Here is a 19366-nt window from a genome sequence, read left to right as displayed (position 1 = left end):
GAATACAAATAGGGCCTAACCAAAGATCAGAAAACCAAAAATTCCCTTGGAAGTTAAATAAATATGCAATAGAAATAAGAGACAGGTCAAAACCTGTTTTGGTGGGGTTTTTTTTAGATATCTAGTTCCTGACTTCTTTTAGTCCCTGGGCTTGCTGATCTTTAATAGAACATATATGTTAATTGGACTCTGTAGGCTATCATATTCTCCTTTTTTTTCTGCTAAAGTAAAAACCAGAGACAAGTATGAAGGCCAAATACCTTTTAATAATCATTCCTTCTATGACCTTCTCCCTTCTATTCAATGACTGTAACTAAACTAGAACCCATTTATTGCTATTTATCAACCAGATGAACTAAGTACTCTTAGTAATATGGCCATGTTATTGTATTAATTTAATTACACCTTGGTATCACTGGTCTTTCTGCTCGTGTCGTTTCTGGTTATACAAGCAGTAGAAACTCAAGACTTATGAATAATACATATGGAAATATTATCCACTTTTATGCTGTAGACTATTTGGAATAAATGTAAAAGTGATTCATTTTTGTTTGTATTATGTAAGAACTTTCTCTCCACTGTTAGTAATATTTCTCCAATATTAGATACCAAATATTATACATTATTTTAACAAGATCTGATGTACCTGGAGTTATTTATAACAATTTTAACTGATTTAAAAAATACTAGAAGTTTCAAACTCATAATGCACTATCCTAATAAAATAGCAATTAACCTTTATTGCATGTTTTCTCTCATATATATATATCATATTTAGATATTTATTAAGCAAGAGTCTCCAGAGAAACCAGATCAGTCGGGGCTGTGTGTGTGTGTGTGTGAAGAGAGACTTATTAGCTCATTTGATTATAGATACTGACAAGTCCCAAGATCTGTAAGATGAGCTGGCAGGCTGGAAACCAGAAGAGCAACGTTGTTGTTCTGGTCTGAGAACCAGGAGGACCAAGGGTGTAGTTCTACTCTGAAGGCCAGAAGGCTCGGGGCCCAGGAAGAGCTGATATTTTGGATCAAGTCCAAAGGCAATAAAAAGCTGATGTCCTAGTTTGAAGGCAGTCAGGCAGAAAGAATTCTTTCTTACCTGCGGGTGGGTAAACCATTTTGTTCTATACAGGCCTTCCAATGATTGAATGAGGACAACCCCTATTGAAGAGAGCAATCTGTCTTACCCACTTTACCAATTTAAATGTCACTTTCATCCAAAACACTCTCCCAGAAATACCCAGTATAGGGTTTGACCAAATATCTAGGCATCCAGTCAAATTGACACATAAAATTAACAAATACTATACAGATGATCAGCACATGTATTGTTTATAATCTATTTTTTAATGTCATTAATCTTATATAGTTTTATATAAGTTATTAGAATAAAGTAACTCAATTTGCATACTGACAAGTAAATATAATAAAGGATCATAAAGTACTACCAGCATCTCAAAGAACCACAAATCAAAATTAATATATTAAAAGACATATATTTGAGTATGCAATTAGTCATTTCTGCTAAAGGTATGAAAAATGTTTTTCACGTATGAGGCTCTTTGAAAAGGTGTTCCCATATGAGATTCTTTCTAAGTAGAAATGTGATACAAATAGTCTGCAACATGTTGCCTTGAACTTCATGCACATTTAATTGAATTCACCAGGCATGTATTGAATATCTACTGTGTACAAGTTGTGTCGGTTGCTAAGAGGGATATTAAGATGTATAAAAAATGAGGCTCCCTCAAGGAAGACAAGCAAACATCCTAACTTTGTTGCAGGTAGTATTAGTTAACTCTTTCATTAGAGATGCAAATAAAATGAAAACTGTATCATATAAGAGAGAATGCTTTATACCACTGGAAAAGACTTATATAGCATTCATAATAGATAACACCATCTCTGGGCTGTCAATAATGGGTAGAACTTTTATTGACAGATGAAAAAAGAAATTCTTGGTAGGGGGAAATGTTCAAAAAAAGCTGGGAAAGAGAAAGATTGGTTTGCCAGCAGAGAATTATCTTTTAGTTCTGAGGTGTTTAGGTGTGATAGAGAAAGGAGTGAGAAGAGAAGGAAGACTGAAAAATCTGTTTGGAAAATAGAGATGGAGGCAAGTCAGAGTGAGTCTTGTTTATCATAAAGAATTCGGAATTTTGAAAATTGGGAGCCATGAAAATATTTTAAAAAAGGAACAAACTTTTTCTAATCTGTAATTTAAATTCTGTGAAATTCTAAGGATATCCAGTTTTATATGGATTTATCTCACGTGTATCTAAAGAGGTTTGAGGCAGTTTGTATAATTAAAAAATACAGATGAGAAAATGACAGCAAAATGGGGGGAAAAAAAAAAAAAGACCCTGGAGATGACACTGCAGTAAGATGGCTGCAAACAAAGTGTTTATTTTGTTTGCAAAGCTTATTCAGTACTGGGAGAGCTGGCTGAAAGTTTAGCTTTGAATCTCTTAACAGGAGAGCTGGGAAAGGATTAACTGTCCACTCTTTAGGTCGATAATCTTGCTTCCTGTTTCACCAGGAGGAAAAAGGTAGAAGTAATCAGGAGACTTCTCCCAAGATCCCATGACCAGATCACCCACATAAATTTTCATATTCTTTGCTTCCCTGCCTCATAAGAACTGACTGTGCTCCTCTGTGAAGCCAACTCCTTCATCTGTGCGTTAACCTCCACTTCCTCTTGCTTACTCATCAGTCCTCTGCCAGCTATCTCATCTCTCCTGCAATTCCAGTTTTCCCTCTTTTATCCATACTACCAGCATAAAAATATGTTGTCATTTTTCCAATCTTTAAGAAGCAAACAGACAATGAAAAAGGAACCTTTTCTGACCCAGCTTTTTTCTCCATGTACTACTACCCCACCCATTCTTGGTAAGAAAAGTGCTAATCAAACTCTAATGAGATTTTTTTTCTCTCTTCAGTTCAGCAAACATCTTCATAACACATTATAAGGCTTGTAGAAAAAAAGTCTCATATGTTGCTGTAGAAATGCAAAAGGATAAAATGTTGTGGGGGGAAATCAGACAAAAATGTATCAAAACTACAGATGATTTGCACTTTTATTCATAATGTTAGAGTCAATTCGAGAGGAATACTTGCATGTACAAAATGACATATCCAAAACTGTTTGCTGAAACTTTGTTTATGATAGCAAAAGTTTAGGAAATTTCTAATTGCTGATTAGCGACAAATCAGTTAAGTAAACAATACAGTAACCACAAAATATAGTTCTATGCAGCAGTGAAAAGAGTTAAAAGATTCAAAACTAGAGAGATTCAGTGCCATCTCTAAACATTCATAACCTGTCTTGTTAAATTAAAACTGCAAGGTGTCAAGTAATTTTTTTAAATTTCTGACCTTTTGTAAAAGAAATGGAAAGTCAAACTGTTTATTCATATTTTCTTGAGTTTGCGTAAAGAAACTTTACATAAGAAATGGGGGGAGAATGGATACATGTAATGTATGGCTGAGTCCCTTAGCTGTTCACCTGAAACCATCACAGCATGTTAATTGGCTAACCTCGATACAAAATAAACAGTTTAGAGTTAAAAAAAAAAAGGAACTGATAAAAATGATTGCTCATAGCAGACAGGCTGAGGAGTTGGAAAATAAAATCTGTTCTGATCATTTCCAGTCTTATTTTCTGTTTTACACTCTCACATGCATTTTTAATTTAAATTTATTTTCTTTTCCATTTATTTTTATTAGTTGGAGGCTAATTACTTTACAATATTGTAGTGGTTTTTGCCATACACTGAATCAGCCATGGATTTACATGTGTTCCCCATCCTGATCCCCCCTCCCGCCTCCCTCCCCATCCCATCCCTCTGGGTCTTCCCAGTGCACCAGCCCTGAGCACTTGTCTCATGCATCCAACCTGGGCTGGTGATCTGTTTCACACTTGATAGTATACTTGTTTCAGTGCTGTTCTCTCTGACTATCCTACCCTCGCCTTCTCCCACAGACTCTAAAAGTCTGTTCTGTACATCTGTGTCTCTCTTTCTGTTTTGCATCTAGGGTTATCGTTACCATCTCTTTAAATTCCGTATATATGCGTTAGTATACTGTATTGGTGTTTATCTTTCTGGCTTACATCACTCTGTATAATGGGCTCCAGATTCATCCATCTCATTAGAACTGATGCAAATGAATTTCTTTTTAACGGCTGAGTAATATTCCATGGTGTATATGTACCACAACTTCCTTATCCATTCGTCTGCTTTTATTTTTAATTGGAGGATAACTGCTTTACAACACTGTGTTGGTTTCTGCCATACATTAGCATGAATCAGCCATAGGTATACAGATGTCCCCTCTCTCCTGAACCTCCCACCCACCTCCCACCCCATCCCACCCCTCGAGGTTGTCACAGAGCACCAGATTTGAGCTCCCTGAGTCATACAACCAATTCCTACTAACTATCTGTTTTACATATGGTAATGTAAGCTCTCACATTCTTTTATGCAAAATATGAAATGACGGTTTTCTCAAATCATGTGTTACATTTGCTTTGGAGCAAAAAGTCATGAATATATAGTACTTGCTAGATTAACTTTTTACCATAAAAAATGATTTTTTTTTTTAAATTCTATTCCTAGATCCATATTTATTCTCTCGGAATGACATTGTATTGGGGAGCTGATCATGAAGTACCTCAGAGCCAAGTAAGTCAAGTCATCGCATTTGTACAATATTATACTTTTTAAGAAGCTCTTCTGTGTATTTAGGTGTTCCACGGTGTGTTGTCAGGCACACCAGCGTTTCTGTACTGGTTGTTCACGTTAATAATGTCTACTCTCAGAATGAAATAATAAAGTACTAAAGAAATTATTTTTCTGAGAATGTGCTTAGAAATATAGAAGTCCCTGGAGGACGGTATGGCAACCCGCTTCAGTTTTCTTGCCGGAGAACCCCCATGGACAGTGGAGCCTGGCGGGCTGCAGTCCGTGGGTTTGGACACAACTGAGGGTCTAAGCACAAATACACACCTGAGTTCCAACAGCTCAGTGACATGTAGTAGCCTCTTCAAAACTATAGCAGGAGAAATAGGAGTCCCCTTCATTCCTTCTAATTTAATGACTGATAAAGGGGAATTGTAAATGTCTTTGATGATTCATTCTTGAACAGAAAGTGACAGCCTTTTCTGAGACAAAAACTATAGGAATAGTAGTAGCTCTAACCACGTCTCAGTTTCTGCTTCGTTAGTTTTTTCTCTTGTAACTTCAAAATCATACTCACTACCCCTGCAGCAGCAGACTCAGATATTAAAGCAACACTTTCTGGGGTCTTAGGCTCTGATAACCATTGGGCTGCTTCTGGTCTTTATTTTCTAAAATAACTGATTTCCTGAAGACGCAATACATAGTAGTAAATGTAATTAAAATTTTTAAAATAGCTATATTTCATCAAAGATATGGCATATAGAATTGTTTTATTTTAGACATTTAGAACTCAAAATGAAAATAACTAGGTGTGTCTTTTTTTAATCAAATTAAGAAGCAGTAAGCATTTTAGGCTTTTATTCTAAAATTCAGACATCTTAAGGTCCATGAAAGACAAATGCTAGTCTTCAACATCTTTTGGTTTTCATTTTTTTTAAAATTTTTTTATTTTTCAGTGGGTTTTGTCATACATTGATATGAATCAGCCATATAATTACACGTATTCCCCATCCCAGTCTCCCATCCCACCTCCCTCTCCACCCGATTCCTCTGGGTCTTCCCAGCCCAACAGGCCCGAGCACTTGACTCATGCCTCCCACCTGGGCTGGTGGTCTGTTTCACCACAGATAATATACATGCTGTTCTTTCAAAACATCCCACCCTCACCTTCTCCCACAGAGTTCAAAAGTCTGTTCTGTACTTCTGCGTCTCTTCTTCTGCCCTGCATATAGGGCCATCGTTACCATCTTTCTAAATTCCGTATATATGTGTTAGTATGCTGTAATGTTCTTTATCTTTCTGGCTTACTTTACTCTGTATAATGGGCTCCAGTTTCGTCCATCTCATTAGAACTGATTCAAATGAATTCTTTTTAACGGCTGAGTAATATTCCATGGTGTATATGTACCACAGCTTCCTTATCCATTCATCTGCTGATGGGCATCTAGGTTGCTTCCATGTCCTGGCTATTATAAACAGTGCTGCAATGAACATTGGGGTGCACGTGTCTCTTTCAGATCTGGATTCCTCAGTGTGTATGCCCAGGAGTGGGATTGCTGGGTCATATGGCAGTTCTATTTCCAGTTTTTTAAGAAATCTCCACACTGTTTTCCACAGTGGCTGTACTAGTTTGCATTCCCACCAACAGTGTAAGAGGGTTCCCTTTTCTCCACACCCTCTCCAGCGTTTATTGCTTGTAGACTTTTGGATAGCAGCCATCTACATCATGAAAAATACTGTATATTTACTTTATCTCCTCATTTCAATTCTATAAATATAAATAATAAAGTTAAATTATTACTGGAAATAATAGTGTCATATTTTATTCAACCTAACTTACATGTAAAATGTGATCATATCCTATAATTTAACACTTTCTCTTTTCTGGTAACTGAAAATAAAGTCAGTATCTATAAGGTATAAATTGGAAGGGAAGTATATAAACTTTTACCTGTATTTTACTATCAGATATCATTAATTGTCTTGGAGAAATATTTAATATTAATTCAAAAGTATTTACTAAGCACATACCTTATGACAGACACTGTCCCAGACACCAGGAAAATAATGTCCCATGCCTGTGGAGTCCTTTCACGGGTACGGACAACCAGTTAACCAGTTACAATGCAGTGTGATAAATGCTGTGTTAAGGGAAATGAAACTGCCTGCCGTGCAGGGGACCCAAATTCCTTCCCTGAGTTGGGAAGATCCCCTGGAGAAGAGAGTACTGGAGAGTACTACCCACTCCAGTGTTCTTGCCTGGAGAATCCCATGGACAGAGGAGCCTGGCAGGCTACAGTCCATGGGGTCACGAAGAGTTGGACATAACTGAGCGATTAACACACACACATGTAAAAGCAGATGTGGAGCCTCTAACTAGACCTGGAGAGCTAGGATGGGTTTATTAAAGGTAGCTGTTGCTAAGCTGAGCTCTAAAGGATGACATATTACATCCAAATGGATGAGAAGTGGAAGGGAAGGGTCACAGGGACAGCGTCCGTTGAAACAAAAGCAGATGTGCTAGTTCAGACTCGGTCAGCGATGCTCTTCTCCTCACCACCCTCGCATTCTCAGTGTTTTTATTTTTAACCATGCTACTGAGTGTGCAGTGACTTATCTTTGTGATTTTATTTTGCATTTCTTGGTATAATCTTTGGACATTTAGATGTAATATTCTATAAATTATGTCAACTAATTTAAAAAAATTTTCACATTCCAGCTTCTGTTTCATCAGCAAAATGGGAACTTATGTTAAAATGACCTTGAGTCATTTGCAATATTTGAAATCTCTTCTAAGTTATCATGAGAGTATAAAATTATATTTATTATTATTTTTTATGAAATGTTAGGAAATTGTTTATTCCTCCCTGAATAGTGTGTGCATATGTGTTTGTGGGTTTTCCCAGGGGGCTCAGTGGTAAAGAATCTGCCTGCTGAGGTAGGAGATGCTAGTTCGGTCACTGGGTGGGAAAGATCCCCTGGAGGAGGAAACAACAACCATTCCAATATTCTTGCCTGGAAAATCCCATGGACAGAGGAGACTGGTAGGCCACAGTCCAAAGGATCACAGAGTCGGACATGACTGATCCACTGAGCACACACGTGTGTGTGTGTGTGTGTGTGTGTGTGTGTGTGTGTGTGAAATGAAATGTTTATATATATGTATAAGTAAAGTGAAACTGAAAGTGAAGTTGCCCAGTTGTGTCTGACTCTTTGCAACCCCATGGACTGGGCTCCTCCGTCCTTGGAATTTTCCAGGAAAGAGTACTGGAGTGGGTTCCCATTTCCTTCTCCATAAGATCTTCCCAATCCAGGGACCAAACTCGGGTCTCCCACATTGTAGGCAGACACTTTACCATCTGAGCCACCAGGGAAGCCCATATATATGTATATAAGCAGTTTATGTGTACATGTATATGCATATATATAAACTGCTTACCAAAACTCTTGGTTAATCAAAACATTCCACTTCTTAAGCATACCAAAAAACCCCAGGTTTTTTTTTTCTAATAACTCCTATTCTTAGGAGATGCATGTTAACCATCCTCCGCTAATACAATTTTTATGTTATAAAAAGGTAAAATGCAGTCAAACATTTATGCTACTACATAAGGAATTCACTTCCTGCAAGTATTTAAAGTGTATTTGGTATGGTTCCTGTGACTCTGGAAATGGTTTGTCTCCCATTCGTTCGATTTACCCTCACTGATCAACATGACCTTTTCTTTCTTTGTATTCAGCCTATCAAGCTTGGAGATCATCTCAACAGTATACTACTTGGAATGTGCGAGGATGTGATTTATGCTCGGGTTTCTGTTCGGACTGTCCTGGATGCTTGCAGTGCCCACGTTAGGAATAGCAATTGTGCACCTTCATTTTCCTACGTGAAGCAGTTGGTAAAACTGGTTCTGGGAAATCTTTCTGGGGTAAGCCACAGTTCCAACTGGTACACATACTCATACTTTGAACTTTAGTAATATTTCACCAGATTTTCTTTAAAATGGATAGTGTTTCTCTGTGAAGACTAGGAACAGGAGACTGAATTTCTTGTTCTAATATTAGTTGTTTATTTGAAACAGTGCTTAAAAGCCCACTGCAATAATTTAGTCGCCTAGATTTTATGAGAATTTGTCTTTTTTTATTTTTTAGAATTAAAAAAATTTTTTTAATTGGAGGATAATAGCTTTACAATGTTGTATTGGTTTCTGCAGTACAACAGCGCAAATCAGTCGTAACTATATATACATATAGTTATAGGGAGGGAATATATACCTATTCCTTCCCTCTTGAGCCTCCCTCCCACACACCCCACTAACCTATCCACCTCTCTAGTTCATCACAGAGCACTAGTCTGGGTTCCTTGTGTTATGTAACTATAATACTAGCTGTCTGTTTTATACATGGTAGTATACATAATGTCAGTGCTCTTTCTCAATTGATCCCACCCACTCCTTCCCCCCCAGTGTCCACAGGTCCTTTCTCTACATCAGTGCCTTTATTCCTGCCCCGCAAAGAGTTTCATCAGTACCATTTCTCTAGATTCTGTATATGTATGTTAATATACAGTATTTGTTTCTCTCTTTCTGTCTTACTCCACTCTGTATAACAAGCTGTAGGTTCGTCCACCTTAGTTCAGCTGATTCACATTTGTTCCTTTTTATGGCAGAGTAATATCCCATTGTATAATGTACCGCAACTGCTTTAACCATTCGTCTGTTGGTGGACATCTAATTTGCTTTCATGTTCTGGTTATTGTGAATAGTGCTGCAGTGAACAGTAGGGTGGGTGTTTTTTTGAATAATCTTTTTTTAGAACTTTATTCTAGCAAGTAGTATAGACTCACAGCATGTTAAAGCTAAAAGTGTCTTCTCGCCTCTTTTCTTACCTTTTTCCCCATGGAACTTTCAGTAAGTGAGTCTGTCCACTGTGAAGGCCATATGGACATGCAGCATGGGTTTTAGAGTCCTTTACATGCATTTTCTGTTGCTTTAGACCTCTTTCTTGCCCACTTAGTCTAGACCTCTTAAGTATTTCTACACCCTCCCCACCATATTTGGACATTGGCTTCTGGTGTGTGAGGGGAGATACATGCTTGTATTCCTACTAGATTAGTCCAAAACTGGGACTCCTTTATTTTCTCGCTTGTCTTAGATATGAAGAATCCCAAGACTAACAGATTGTATATCTAAAAATCCCTCCACTGTATTTCTTAAGGTGTATTCTATCCTATTTGCCATAGATTGGACATCCTTTGTTGTTGTTTTTTAAGAAAATTCTTTTCTCTCCTTTTAAAATGATTTTATTTATTTATTCATTTATTTTTGGCTGTGATGGATCTTTGTTGCTGTGCAGGTTTTTCTCTAGTTGTGGCAAGCAGCAGCTCCTCTCTAATTGTGGTGCACAGGCTTCTCATTGCGGTGGCCTCCCTTGTTGCTGAGCACGGGCTCTAGGACGTGTGGATTTCAATAGTTGTGGCTCCGGGACTTGGTTGTTCCACGGCATGTGATCAGGGATCAAACCCATGTTCCCTGCATTGGCAGGTGGGTTCTTTACCACTGAGCCACCAGGGAAGCCTTCTTTTGATTTTTGGTATTTGATCTAGATTTGAACTTTATCTGCTCTTATCCCTTCAATCGTGGAACCTTGAGTTCCTCTCTTTTATGTAGACTTTGGATAGGCTGGTTACTGCCACACTGTTTTTGCTGACTTCCTCTTAATTTCTCATCCCTAGGGATTTAGTTCTGCTAACCTTAACCAAGATGTTGTATGGCTGGCAGGATATATCCAAATTCCACATGCTTTGCCAGTTGATAAGAAACAGGTTCATAAAGTCTTCTAGGCAAATGGTTTATAAACTGGACTCCAAGGAGCCTTTGCGATTCTGTAGTGAGAGGGATGGAGGTAGTAGAGGCTGAGTGAAGAGAGTTCTTGGCTGTGTATTTCTCCTTCTTAACTGGGGCTGATTTATTTGTTTATATGTCTGTGTGTGACTTTTTTTTTTTTTTAAATAAAGATACTAAAAACTTATGAGCACCCTCAATTCCACAGGTTCCCGGCCTTTTTTGTTGCGCTGCGGGGGCTTCTCATTGGGGTGACTTCCCTTGTTGCGGAGCACGGGCTTTAGGCATGAAGGTTCAGTGGTTGTGGCGCATGGGCTTACTTGCCCCACAGCATGTGGGATCTGCCCGGACCAGGAATGGAACCCATGTCTCCTGTATTGATAGGCGGATTCCTACCTGTTGGACACCCAGGGGCATCCTATGTATTTCTTAAAAGAAATTGAGACTCACAAAGCTTATGGGACTTCCGTTTTCTATTAATCAGTCAGGGATTTAAGAGCTATCAGAGTTTGAGGAGAAAGGATACAAGTAATGATGGAGTTGAAAAAGAGGGCTGTAAACTAGATCCTAGAGACTGGATAGAAAGAAAGGGTAATCCAGGCAGAAGGAAGTAAACTTGGACCCATGCCCTAAGATGGGAAAGAGCAGGAGGTTCAAGGAACAGCGCTAAGTCTGACACAGGATTTGCTGTGGGACCTTTTAGTGGGAGAGGAGCATAGAGCGGTCAGCTGGAGTCAGCAGGGAGAGAACTCGCCTTTCCAGAGGCAGATTTCAAAGTAGAAATAATAGCGCTCCCCTCATGCACTGCCCTTGAGAGTCTCCTGGACATCACCAGGCAGAAGTGAATCTCACAGCTACCGCTTTTAAATGTTTAGTTTGTTTTATGCTGCATGATTTATGTGCTTTTTCACATTTATTTACCAAAATAGCCCCAAGTTACATGAGAGAATTTCATCCTCCTTTTAGAGAAGAGAAACTGAGGCGCAAATAGATGAAATAACTTGCCATGGCCACATCCATGGCCAATGACAGAGACACAATTGGAATCTGGATCTCCCTGACCCTGGAGCCCACGCTGTTAGCCAGCATGCCCCTCTGAGACTATCATTCTCCCCAGTAGCTGTCCTTTATCAAGCCCATCTTTGCATGAAATGTTCCCTTGCTTTCTCTAATTTTCTTGACGAGATCTCTAGTCTTTCCCATTCTGTTGTTTTCCTCTATTTCTTTGCATTGATCGCTGAGGAAGGCTAGAGTAAAAGTCAGTAGGCCAGCTTACTTGTCAGCGTTCTTCCACTGATTTAATCTTATGTTTGAATGCAGTTTTACCTGTAAAATAGTAGTAATAGTGCATACCATCCACCCATATTAGTAGTTGTAAAGATAATTATTTCAATATTGATGAGCTGCTTCAAGGTCTTTAGAAATTTGCTCTTTCTCCCTTTATTGTAATGTGAAGTTAATAGTTAAATAACATTAAGTATGTAAAGCACTTAAGGTGGTACCTGCCTTATAGTAATTGCTCAGTCAGTGTGAACTGTTATTAATAGTAGTGTTCATGCAGGAATTCCCAAAGATGATACAGGATATTGTCTCTTCTGTTACTGATAATACAGTACAATGTGAACTAATATATAATTGAAACAACACCATCATTTCAGAAATATTTCCATTTAAGTCTTCTTATAGGTAGGAAGCATAATGCCTTCAATATACTACCTTAAATGGATTTATAATTCATATTTAAACAAGTTCCACTCATCGAGAAATATTAAAACGTATTGTATGTGTGTAAACAGACAATGCATGCTCTCGGTGCCAGAGTTAAGTAATTTTTCTTTACCATTCTCTCTGCTTACTTTTATTTCTTGAAGTTTCTATTCTAATTGATCATCTGAATAAACTGTAGTAGTCTTAACATTTCAGCCCTTGTAATGTGGAATTTGATCTAATTTGACGTGCTTTATTTTAAACAGGTACCCTCGGTTGAAGTTGTTAAAGTTTAAGACTACTTAAACATTTAGTTCTAAAAGAGTATCAAAAGAGCATTGATTTAAATTTAATTGTTATCTCTCAATATATCCGTTTAGTTTAAAATGTATTTCAAATGTAACTTCTGGCAGGCAAAATCTAGAAAATTATTTTCAAAAATAATTTAAATCAGCACCCTCAATGCATAGTTAGAATCAGGAGAAAGCTTTATTATACCAGAGTTAATGTGGTTTTAAAATTTTAATCACACTTGAGAGATAAAAATAGTTTGGGGAAAAAAGAATACTTCAAGTTTATTGCTTTGAAATGGAACTCATTTTAACCACTTTAGTTTGGCTAACTTTGTTCCCTAGTTAGCAGATTAGGCTTTGATAGATGTTTCTTGGCTTGTATTTCCTGAAGATGAATTGGCCAGAACTAAGCTACATAAATCTTATCCAAGGAATATATATTAACAATAGCATATGTGGAATGTTTTTACTCAAATATTACAGCTTCCAAAAACTATCTAGCTGGTGTCATTCTGTAGACACTTACCATAAACAAAAGGGAGATTCTTTTGTCACACTTAACTTTTGATTACCTGTGTACAGACGGATCAGCTTTCCCGTAGCAGTGAGGAAAAGCCTGACCGAAGCCAGGCTATCCGAGACCGATTGAGAGGAAAAGGATTACCAACAGGTAAGAGTGTGTTAACAGAAAATTTTTAGACTTTAGAATTGTTATTTCCTTTACAAAATCATAGTTAACCTAGCTTGGAAATCAGTAATTATGATCATAATCATAAGTGTGCAAAGTGGAGGCATTGAACAGGTAGGAACATTGGATGTATTAATATATAAATCCTTGATCGTTATGCAGAAAATGTTAATACAGTCGGGACACCCACAGTATATCATTTCTTTCCCGATATTGTTATTATAGCAATAATATCTTTATTTACTTTATCGTGATATTTTATATTAAAAATACATTTTAAAGGATGATAAAACACAAATTTATGAACATAAATGTTACTAAAACAAAAGTTTCAGAAAAGAACATTATTTTTGTTGCATACTGTTATTTTCTATTTCTTTTTTTAAATGCTAATCTCAGCCCACTAAATTGATTTCATGACCAATGAGTTTCACGACTTGCACTTACCAAATAGTGTCTTAGGTTATACAATGCTTAGTAAGTAAAAACTGATGAAGAGTGGTTTTGCTATTTGCCAATAGCATTAGATAATTATAGGGTCTACATAGTTATTACATTTATTTTTTTAAGGAAATGAATACAAAATCAGATTCAAAACACATGAAGTAAAAGTAGAAAAAATACATTTTTTTACATGAAAGTTTATTTTTCAGTGTTAAGTTTCAAGCGTGGTTTATTTATAAAATGAAATTTTGTTTTTGCTAATTATCTTTGTTCTCTTTACTTCCCATCAAGCAATATTGATAAGCATGGTCATTTAAACATTAACAAAAATGTTTTGTGAGTGAAATATTTTGTATTAGGTCTAGGAGCTAGAGTAAAGTAAATGTAAATATTGCTTAAATATATTCTACTATGACACTCTAATTGATATAGTCAGATTAAAAATTAAGATGTTTAACTATTTAATTAGATCATCAGAACTCAGCTGTCTTACTTAAAACCTATGAGAAACTCTCACTGTGAAAACCAAAAACAGACATTTGATTATCTGGACTAAGCGTTTTGCAGAATTCAGAACTCTCGTGTCCAAGAGGTACAGATGTGCGTTAAGCAAGTGTACTGCTTACCTTAAATCAAGAAAAGCAATACAATTGTTTCTAATGGGAGTTGGTGATGGACAGGGAGGCCTGGCCTGCTGCAGTCCATGGGGTCGCAAAGAGTCGGACACGACTGAGCGACTGAACTGAATGGATTGATTCTGTCATGGTGCTGTCAGTTACGTGTCTGTTCTGCTGCTTTCATTTTACTTATTGTGAATAGGGATTGTTTTTCTGAAAAGGCACCAAGCTTTCATGTCATCTATATATTTAATTTACTTCGAGTTGCATAAAGTTCTGTTTCTAATACATACATTATTAGTTTATGCATAGGTCAGAAAAGAAGGCAGACTTTAAATTTTAACAAGTATTTTTAACCCTTTTTCTGTTTTCTTACTATACTTACATCCTCAAATATATATATATATAATATAAATATTTACATAAATAAAAATAAATACTCCTCAAATATGTGTGTGTATGTGTGTGTGTATAGATGCATAGACACACCTTCCTCTCATAGGTAAAAAAAAGTCTGTTTTCTTTTGTCTTTAAGGATACTAGGATTTGAGATATAGTGTGAACCTTGGTGTTAAAAATAGCAACACTTTGTTAGTCCATCAAATTTTCAATCAGTCCCCTGTTTTAGGAATACATGAGTCCTTTTTGATGGGTCATGATGAATACTTTGATAAGTGAACATTAGATTTAAAAGAAATGATTTTTTAATTTATTATCTTTCTATTTCTTACTCCTTCCTTCTCTCTTCTCTTACGTCCCTTTCTCCCTTGCTCCTTGCTTTCTTATTTCTCTTTTATGTACTTTCTCTTTTTGTAGTTCCCTTCATCTCCTGCTTCAAAGTGGCCATGTTATAAAATTGAAGTTTGTATGCTTGGATATTACCTGTTGATTTAGTCATTTTAATGCTATATTATTGATGATTAATTTTTAAAGATAGTTTTTTTTTAAACTAAAACAAGCTTAGTTTCTTTAAGAATAAAAAATGTTCCTATAAATATGAGATCCCTCATTTTATCTCTGTGCATCATGAATTTATTGAGTCTAAAGAAAAAGATCACCCTGTCATATTTAGTTTATCAAATTTTGAAAACTAACAAATGTTAATATAATTTAGTTTATATTTCAATGATTCAGTTTTATTTTATCAGACATTAATTATTATATAATATTTTAGAAGTAGCAATAGAGATTGAATTGAATCTATACCTACTCTACAATATACCTTTTTATTCTGGTTGCTGCTAAGTTGCTTCAGTCATGTCCAACTCTGTGCAACCGCATAGATGGCAGTCCACCAGGCTCCCCCATCCCTGGGATTCTCCAGGCAAGAACACTGGAGTGGGTTGCTATTTCCCTCTCCAATGCATGAAAGTGAAAAGTCAAAGTGAAGTCACTTAGTCGTGTCTGACTCTTCTCGACCCCATGGACTACAGCCTACCAGGCTCCTCTGTCCATGGGATTTTCCAGGCAAGAGTACTGGGGTAGGGTGCCATTGCCTTCTCCTTTTCTGGTTAGCTGTTTTTTAAATTTTTATTTCATATTGGAGTATAGTTGATTTGCAATATGTTACTTTCAGATGTACAGCAAAGTGATTCAAAGCTATACATATACATGTATCTCTTCTTTTTCAAATTCTTTGCCCATTTAGGTTCTTCCCACTAGGTTAGATTAGAGAGTGTTGAGTAGAGTTCCCTGTGCTGTATGTACAGTAGGTCTTTGCTGGCTATCTGTTTTATTTATAACATATTCGGTTAGCCAAAATGTTCATTCAGGTTTTTCCACATTACAGAAAAACCTGAACAAACTCTTTGGCCAACCCAATACTTTAAATAGCCAGTTATTTACTTATCTTAGATTACTCACTCAGTTGTGTCTGACTCTTTGCGACCCCATGGACTGTATAGTCCATGGATTTCTCCAGTGGATCTTCCCAACCCAGGGATCAAACCCAGGTCTCCCACATTGCAGGCAGATTCTTTACCAGCTGAGCCACACTGTTTATGAAAGCCATATACAAAATTAAGTTTTCTAGACATGTATATACTAGAGATGAGGAAAATCTACCAAATTAAGCACGTTGCTTTTTGTAGATGTTAAATAAATATTTGTTGATTGAGTATGAGAAAGTTAGATATAATAACATGTTTATAATATAATTTTAATGATTCCAAAAATAAATATATGAGACTCTGATTACTTTTTTAGATAACTTATTTTAAACATTAAGTTGCATTCAAAGTAAAAAGTAAACTGTAGTTCACCATTTTAGTTATAATATTAAAACAGTATTATTGTCTAATAGTGCTTTAGAATTATTATGACTAATAGACTGTTGAATGCAGATAATCTAGAATTGACTGTAATAACTTAAGAAAATTTACAGAGAAATCTTTAAATAGCCTACCCATTGATTTTAATTCTCTTATAATCCTGTCTGCTTATTAGAGAATAAAATGTCCCCAATATCAAAACTCAAGAGAATTTGTAAGGAATTACAGTTGGTAACACAGAATAAACCTGAATGAGTTCCTCTAATTTAGGGTAGAATTAGAGGTTCTTGTATTTAAAGAAACAGTAGCCTTTTTTGGGACTGTGTGTGTGCATGCTCAGTCGGGTCCGACTCTTTGAGACCCCATGGACTGTCGCCTGCTGGGCTCCTCTGTCTGTGGAATTTTCCAGGCAGGAATACTAGAGGGAGTTGCCATCTCCGACTCCAGGGAATCTTCCCAACTCGGATCGAACCCTCTGGAGTCTCCTGCATTGGCAGGTGGGTTCTTTTACCACTGAGCCACCTGCAGATAGCCTTTGCTGGATCAGCTATAATGAGAGAGGATTCTTCAGTTCATCTTAGCCATTGCTTACCACACTAGTAATAATGCTCAAAGGCTCTATTTCTCCTTAAAAAATTTATAAAACCACATCTCAAGGACAGAATTAATATAGTGTACTAATTTATAGGTATTATCAGACAGAAGAAGTTAGGAGCTAAGTGGCATAAACTTATATAATATAAATCTTTTTAAAAATTAACTCATAAAGAAGAAATATTATTCTATGATAGAGGTATTACTTTGGGACAGTACCAGTTCTTAACTGTCAGTGATCACTTGGGCAAAGCAACACTGTCATATTACATTAGTAGTAAGGCATTCACTTTGATGTAGATGAACCTAAAACCTTCATGTAGTGATAACTGTGGTTTATTCGGTTCCTGACCACTGTTCTCAATAAATAAAATGTTAAGATTTGACATTTTCCAGTGAGACATAGAATTAGATTAAAAGAAGTGGACAATTTTAGAGATAATTCCTCATACCTAAGTGATTTGGTTGTTCATTTAAAACATAGCAATAAAATTTTTCATCTATGAGTGAATGAACTTAAAAAGTCTCTCCTGATATCTCACCTCTGAGATCTGTTACAGAAGCTAAGGCCCAAACTCGTGGACTGTGTGTCCCTCCTTTGTTATTTAATACTGCCACTGCACGAAGTAAAATGCCTGCACTGAGCAGAAAGAAATCAAACATTTCCTGCCAAGCGAGCTTAAGGTAGAAACCCACACCTTGATCAGATCAGCACGATAGTGCTCCAGAACTCAGGCATATTGGTAATATCATGTTTCTTTTTTTTTCGTACCTGATCGCATTTGTCAGGACAGATGGGAATCAGGGAGCCTCTTTTAATACTGAAATGTCATTTTGTAGTTATTTTCTAAGAGGTGCTGTGAATTTGAGTCTGTGTGTGAGGGGAAAGATAAATGATGCTATCCCATTAAGAATAATGTTAATCATAAATAACAAAAATATTTAAAACAGTGTACTCTACAAGGAAGGTTTTTTAATTTAATAAGTGGAATATGTTATATTATGAATACTCTTTATGATCTTAAAATCTTTTATTCATACCTCTTCAAAGTTTATTGTTTGCTATTTACTTTTTAGCAAACTACATACTCTCTGAAAGGAAAATGTTTGTGGTTTCATTCTAACTTTGAATACTTATAATTGTGTGTAATCTAATGTCCGTAAATTCTCTGAACTCAAAACATCCTTAAGAAATGGAAAAATCTACCTATAGTGACTACTTGTTCTGAATAACTTGATTTTTTATTATAGAATCGAAAACTTTTCTAGGAGATCTTTTGATTTCTGTTGTTATGATTTTTCTCTCAAAAGGAACTTAAATTCTCCCTCAGTAGATAATTACATGCTGAGAAAAATAAAGCAGAAGCAAAAAAAAAAGAGGCAAAATTTAGAATTTTATGCTGCTACTTGTTCAGAAGAGCTTATGATCGTTCAAATGGGTTCGTTTATTTGTCCTATCACCATTAAGAAGGCATAGCAAATTATATCCACATTTTCGTAGATGAAGGAAGTGAGAAACAGAAATTAGGTGGCTTGCCCAAGCTCATGGATGGAATGATAAAGCCAGAATTAAAACCCCATCTTTTGACAGTAATCTTTCTGGTAGATTGTGCTACCTAAGTTGGCTTAAAAAGATTTCATAAGTTATGTATTCATTCTATTCTACAAACGTTCTTTTGAAATTTCTTTTATCAGGAACTGGAAATACAAAAGCAAGTAAGACGTGGCCCCTTATGTTATTATTCCAGTTAGGGGTGGAGGTGAGAAAATGAGTAGGAATGGCAGATATAGAATGTAATGTATAATTTTAATATAGCAAGAAAAATGTCTTCATAGAGGTCCAGCATGCTCTGTGAGTTTAGGTGAAGGAACTTGTAACTCTATCAGAATGGGAAAATACCACAGAAAGCTCCTCTTGAAATCTTTTAAGAGTAGCTACAATGGGTATTCCTTTCAGAAATACCATTAGTTAAGTTTCCTGTGATCAAAATGAGTAGTAAGGATAGCTATTGAAAGTGAAAGTCACTCAGTTCTTTTGGACTCTTTGCAACCCAATGGACTATATAGTCCATGGAATTCTCCAGGCCAGAATACTGGGGTCGGTAGCCTTTCCCTTCTCCAGGGGATCATCCCAACCCAGGGATCAAATCCAGGTCTTCCGCATTGCAGACAGATTCTTTACCAGCTGAGCCACAAGGGAAGCCCAAGGATAGCTTTTAGGTATACTTAATTAATGA

General features: G+C 36.4%; 1 protein-coding gene across 11 annotated transcripts in view; it reads left to right on the top strand.

The window, feature by feature from the left end:
• The window catches only part of PTPN13 (protein tyrosine phosphatase non-receptor type 13), a 217145-nt gene that overhangs the window by 85878 nt on the left and 111901 nt on the right, over positions 1 to 19366 (top strand). For all 11 annotated transcript variants that reach the window (XM_065914102.1, XM_065914101.1, XM_065914100.1 and 8 more), the window contains 3 exons: positions 4614 to 4679; positions 8417 to 8602; positions 13099 to 13186. In XM_065914102.1, coding sequence (XP_065770174.1) covers positions 4614 to 4679; positions 8417 to 8602; positions 13099 to 13186 — 340 coding nt within the window. The remainder of the gene's footprint in view (positions 1 to 4613; positions 4680 to 8416; positions 8603 to 13098; positions 13187 to 19366) is intronic.

The sequence above is a fragment of the Muntiacus reevesi genome, chromosome 22 (genome assembly GCF_963930625.1).
Source record: "Muntiacus reevesi chromosome 22, mMunRee1.1, whole genome shotgun sequence".
Lineage (NCBI taxonomy): Eukaryota > Metazoa > Chordata > Mammalia > Artiodactyla > Cervidae > Muntiacus > Muntiacus reevesi.
This window is presented reverse-complemented; position numbering and strand designations above follow the sequence as displayed.